General features: G+C 39.5%; 1 protein-coding gene across 1 annotated transcript in view; it reads right to left on the bottom strand.

Moving 5' to 3' along the window:
• Nucleotides 1-1,202: 1,202 nt before the first annotated feature.
• The window catches only part of GAP43 (growth associated protein 43), a 93,009-nt gene continuing 88,211 nt past the window's right edge, over nucleotides 1,203-6,000 (bottom strand). Inside the window, exon 3 of the mRNA XM_060009895.1 lies at nucleotides 1,203-1,833. Within this exon, the coding sequence (XP_059865878.1) occupies nucleotides 1,745-1,833 (89 nt within the window). The 3' untranslated portion in view covers nucleotides 1,203-1,744. The remainder of the gene's footprint in view (nucleotides 1,834-6,000) is intronic.

The raw sequence follows: 6,000 nt of genomic DNA, 5'->3' as shown, positions 1-6,000 counted from the left end.
GAAAGCTTAAGGGAGTCCATTGGCAATGCTTGTCTATGAGAATCAGGGTCAGGACAGAGTATGACATGTTAAGAATTTGTACCAGGATTGACTTAGGAAATTTAGAGGGAGAAAGAACACCATCAGATGCTTCAAGATTTAGGGACATTGTTTTGTTTCTCATGGGAACTGTTTACCTTCTGGTAGAGGGTATTAGAAAACAGAAACTGGAAGGAAATTTGAAAAGGATAGATGTGCTAAATATAGACCTTTTCTTTGTGTACTATCACCATTGGCAGGAACAATGATTATGACTAATCAAGAGTCTGTCAGCTGCCTTGTGTGGGGATAAGTCTAAGAGAAGTTAATAAACTGAAAAAATTAAATGGACCATGTCAATACTTGGGTTAAAAATAAATTATCTAAACAAAAGCCTGGGGGTTTCTAAGAGTTATGCATGTCTTACATTATTTAACTTAGCAAAACCTAGAGTAACTTTCCATTGGATACTTCTCCTGAGTCATGAAAATATGCTGAAGTGATTTTAGTAGAAGCAAGTCTTAGTGCCTGATATGGGTTGAATTGCGCCCCTCCTCCCCCAATTCACATGTTGAAATCCTAACCCCAAATACCTTCAGATGAGACCTTATTTGGAGACAGGGATTTGACAGAGGTAATAAAGTTAAGGTGAGGTCATTAGGGTGGGCCCTAATCCAATACGGCAAAAAGGGGAAATCTGGCTATTGAGATACCCAGAGACGATGTGAAGAGATGTAGGAAGAAGATGGCCCTTTACAAGCTGAGGAGAGAGGCCTGGAACACATGCTTCCCTCACAATTCTGAGAAGGAATCAACCCTGCCAGCACCTCGATTCTGGATTTCAAGCCTCCAGAACCGTTAGCAAATAAATGTCTGTTGTTGTTTAAACCACCCAGTCTGTGGTACTTTGTTACAGCAGCCCTACAAAATAAAATAGCACCCAAGAGCCCCATCAAGGACCTACGCCATTGGTTCTGACTGAAGCCTTATGGTTTCATCCATCTTTTCTTTGTCAGGGTGGTTGGTGTCAGACTGGGAGGCCAGAACAAAGATAAAATGTAAGAAGCCCAGTGTGTCAAACCAACTCATGAGAAGATGGAACAGAAACACAGAGCCATTGGGAGTTTGATTACTCTCATGGTTTATTAATATTCAGATTGAAAAAGGAGCCTTAGAGCCGCAAGTTAACGCTAATTGGCACATTTGCTTTATTTCTTTATTTTCAAAACAAACTGGGTTTTGAATTTTTTCCTTTTTGTTCATTCCATCACATTGAAAAGGAGGAAAAGAAAAATGGTTTTGAATTCACTCGATATTTTGGACTCCTCAGATGAACGGAACATTGCACACACACTTGGAACAGAGAGAGATAGAGAGGAAAGTGGACTCCCACAGGGCCACACGCACCAGATCAAAAAACTTGGATACAGTGCAAGAATTTCCCAAAATGATTGGATCATCATTACCAAAAACTCGCCATAACAACACCAAGAAACAAAAAATGTTTAAGCCACACTGTTTGACTTGGGATCTTTCCTGCTTTTTTTTTTTTTTTTTTAAATGTTTGCCACACAGAGAGAAAGAGGGCTAGTGGGTGGGAGAGGACAGACTCACAGACGTGAGTAGGACAGGAAGGGAAACTTCAGAGAGGAGTTGAGAAGAGGGTGAGGAGCGACAGGGTTCAGGAGAGGGGAGAGTGGGGATGTGGAAAGCCATTTCTTAAAGTTCAGGCATGTTCTTGGTCCGCCTCAAGTTCTTCTCCTTTACCCTCATCCTGCCGGGCACTTTCCTTAGGTTTGGTTTCGTCTACAGCTTCTGAGGAAGAAAACAGATAGGGTTAGGGCAGGGGAAGCAGAGTTAGTATTTTGTCTCATCTGTTCAGATGATAGTGCAATGCATTTCTTCTTTTCATACCACTTCATAAAAGATTTAAGATAAAAAGAGATTATTGCTATCTCAGTAATGTAATTTCCAGGTTCAGAAGAGCTTACCCACAGGAAATTGTTCAGTGACACATAGGGAAGAGCTCAGGAACAAAGCTGTGATATTGTGGGCGAGGAGTTCACTAAAGAGAAACTACTATGGTCTTTAATCTCTCAGCCTTACAGTTAAGGTATCCACACATGGGGGGTCCACAACGATCATGTATTTCTTTTGCATTAATGTCAGACTTATCATGACAGATATTTTATGTGGATCATTCAACATCCATTCCAACTCTCTCACCCCTTATTTCTAATATTATAAAGGCTGGAAAGTGAAATACTTGCATTTTCAGCTCCCCTTGGAGCTAGGGATGTCCATATCACACAGTGATGGCCAAATCGGTAGAGACAGACTTCCCTGGGAAGGCTCCAGAGGAGGTGTTTGCTCTTTACTTTCTCCTATTCCTGATGACTGTGACATCAAACTACCTGGTAGTGTAGCAGTCACCTTGTGACCACGAAGATAAAAACTATACACTAAGAATGGTGAAGCAGAGAGATAGAAAAAAACCTACTTGTGACCGACCATACTACTCCTGGACACTTTTCCTCAGACTTTTTCTTATTAATGTGAGACAAATAACTAACTTCTTTAAGCCACTGTAGTAGTTTTTAGTTTCTGGCAGTCAAAAACATTCCAAATGAGTACACTTATCCATAGGGCAAGTGTGTTTTGCTTAATAAGAAAGACTTTGTTTCTTTTTAAAGATCATTTTTGTCCTTAGGAAAGAGGTGATTTTCTAATTACTCTTCTGCCTGGTTTCCTGCTAGAACTCAGTCAACTGATTTCATACTACAGACAGCTTACTAGTATGCCAGCTAATGGAAAGAGAACTTGCCTTGACATCACATCTGTTATTAAACTAAACTCCTGTACCAGGGTCCCCAAGACTCCCCCCAGATTCAGCGATTTGCTAGGAAGACTCACAAGACTGAGCATATAGTCCTACTCATGGCTACCATTTACTACAGTGCAAGGATATAAAACCAAAAAAAGCAAAGGGAAAAGTTGTATGGAGCGATGTTTGGAGGAAACCAGGCACAAGATTCCATGAGTCCTCTCCTCATGGACTCATACAAGATGTGCTTAATTCCTCCAGCAATGAAATGTGACATGTGTGAGATGTCATAGACTAGGGAAGCTCACCTGAGCTTACAAGTCCAGGGTTTTTATTGGAGACTGGTTGTGTAGGCATCCTCTACCTAGCATGTACCAAATCCAGACTCCCAGGAGGAAAACAGATGCCCAGCATAAACCACATTGTTGGCGCAAAGAGTTTAGGCACAGTGAACACTCTTAGTTAGGAAGTGGTGAGAACCCTCTCAAAATTCAAGTTCCCGGATGCCAGCCAAGGGTCAATATTTCACACAAGTATTTCTAAGACTTGAGAGATGTTGAGACTAGAGAAATGGGGAACTTTTAGGAGACCATTAGAAGAGCTCATAAAAATGTATGTTTCTTTGAAATCAGTCAGCTATATATTTATATTCAGATAAAGCTGAACATTTATATCCAAACAAGACCACTGCCACTAAATATAATTTTGGGGATTCCTTCTTTGGACACCTGTCTATTAATATTCTTTTAAGTCTCTTCAGTAGCAGAAAATGCTTATCGTTTTGAAAACAGATGTGTTTTTTTAAGAATCAAATGAGGCTGGTCTGGTAAATAGTAACTATGATAGGTCATTTTACCTTACAATGACTTGTTTTTGATCAAAGTTTTTAAGTCTGATTTATTTTGTGGGATTTGCAACAGACTGTAAGTTACTTTCAAAATGGAGTTATCCTAGTGAGGCTATCTACTACTACTCATAAAGAATTTTTTTAAGGCTAGATCCCTCCAAGGTGATCATTATTAACTCTTGAAGAACCAGCACACTGATCACATTTTCCAACAAAAATTTTTGGGTGAAACTAACTCAGTTCTGATCTTCATAATACTCTATGTACCAGCAGTGTTCCTCGTGTATTATAGAACTTTGGTGCGCTAATGGATCATTTAATTTTCTATCAGAAGAAAGCTTCCATATTTGTTAGATCTTTTTATAGTAATTTTCAATTCTTTCAGATAATTTATTTATTTCCCTAGCTATGCCCAAATTTTGGAGACTACAGGTATGCCCACAGTGGTTTATCATCTTTACCAGTTCCAAGAAACCACCTATTTAGTGCCCTCTTCAAACTGCAAAAGAAACAGAATATTGATTTAAACTGTCTAGAAGAACATAGAAGGATTAGCTACAGGAGCAAGAGAAGACTTCAAACCTCTCTTACTAAATAAAAACTTTGGAGCTATTATGTATGATTTGAAGGAGATTAGGAAACTCAAGAGAAAAGCTGAAATCAGGCTGGTTAAGGTGAGAACAGAGGTATATTTGTGAAATAAGGGAACACAGTTCAAAAGGAGAAAAAGAAGGAAAAAAGATCCAGATAATTTTAAATAGCCACAGTTTCCGTCCACTTCTGGAGTGGAATCAGGTTAAATCCTTCCAAATTCCCCCACTTTCTCTCATTCTTTGCCTAGGCCCAGGAGAAACAGTGAAACTTGACATGCATCTGTTTATTGTGACAGGAAGTCATTGCTGTCTGTTCCTTATTAAAAGAGCTTCAATATCTACATATTCTTTCTCTCAAATGCTTCTTTCTCTCAAATGCTTTCAAGTATTTGAAATATAATTATTTAGTTGTTCTATAAATTGGTATCGAACACCTGCAATGTGCCAGACATTCTTCTAGGTATTGAGAAGAAAAGTGAGAAAACCAGTAAATACCCTCGCTCTTGTTTAAGCCTTTCGTAATAAACATTTAATAGGCAATGGAATCCATAATTATAGAATATTGGCAGTGAGAGGGACCTCTAAGATCACCCAATGACTAAACCATAGGTCTTCAAGGGTAACGACAGTATCTACTTTTGTACAACTTTGAATCCCCCATGTCCAGTGCAGAACCTCGCGCAGGAAAGGCCTTCAATAAATACTTGCTGAATGAAAGAATGAATGGACATCCTCATTTCATAGAAGAGGAAACTGAAGTTCAGATAAAGAGATTTTTCTCTAAATCATATGGTTTGCTCATGTCAAGCCAGGACTAAAATCTAGGTCTTCTACTTGTCCAGGTTTCCCCATTATATCAGGTAGTCAAATTCGACCAGAGAAGGTCAAGAAGGTCTTTGTGGAAAGAACCATAAATTGTAACTTTCCTGACCCCTTGTATAAAGTGTTTAGCTATAGCTACCATATTTGAGTCTTTCCTACATGTTTAGAACAGTTCTAAGTGCACTTGTGTCATTTGATTAATTCTCACAGCTACCTTTATCATCCCAGTTTTATAGGCGGGGAAGCTGATGCACAACAAGATAAAGGAACACACTCTCTGTGAATGGCAACAGTGAATTTCAACCTAGGACAGAGCCATCTAGGTAGCATCTATTTTACATTGCTCTCCCAGCTCGTCCCTTTGCCCAAGAAGGGTGGATGGGCTCAGAGTAGGAGCTATAGCAGGGGGTCCACAGGTATGTAGGCCTGGAGACTATGAAGTCTAAAAATTGGTCTTTGTAAAAGCAGTTCAGAATGGACGGAAGAATTCTGATTAGTCTTGAATAATATGAAATCTGGTCTTGGCCCTTTCTGGCACTAATTACATAATTTGTAAATGCTAGAGATGAGTTAATATGTATACATTTTAGTATTTTATGCAAAACCTTTGATCATCATGGTGAGTTCAAAGATGGATGAATGGCTGAGGCCAGCTGGGCACTCCAGTGATCATGATCCAATTAGCGTAAATAATCACATTCCCCATCTAGAGGCTCAACCTCTCTGTGAGACAGTTGTTGCTTAAGAAGAGGCTGTGGAAGCTAAAGACTGAAAGGGATTTTCAGTACCAAGTGACATAAAGCAAGTGAGGGAAGTAAATGGGCCCGGAGCTGGCGAATGAGGAAAGCCTGATGTGACAGCTGAAATCCAGCAAGTTAAAGAGCAGAAAGTGTTCT

This window comes from Delphinus delphis, chromosome 4 (genome assembly GCF_949987515.2).
Source record: "Delphinus delphis chromosome 4, mDelDel1.2, whole genome shotgun sequence".
Taxonomy (NCBI): Eukaryota; Metazoa; Chordata; class Mammalia; order Artiodactyla; family Delphinidae; genus Delphinus; species Delphinus delphis.
This window is presented reverse-complemented; position numbering and strand designations above follow the sequence as displayed.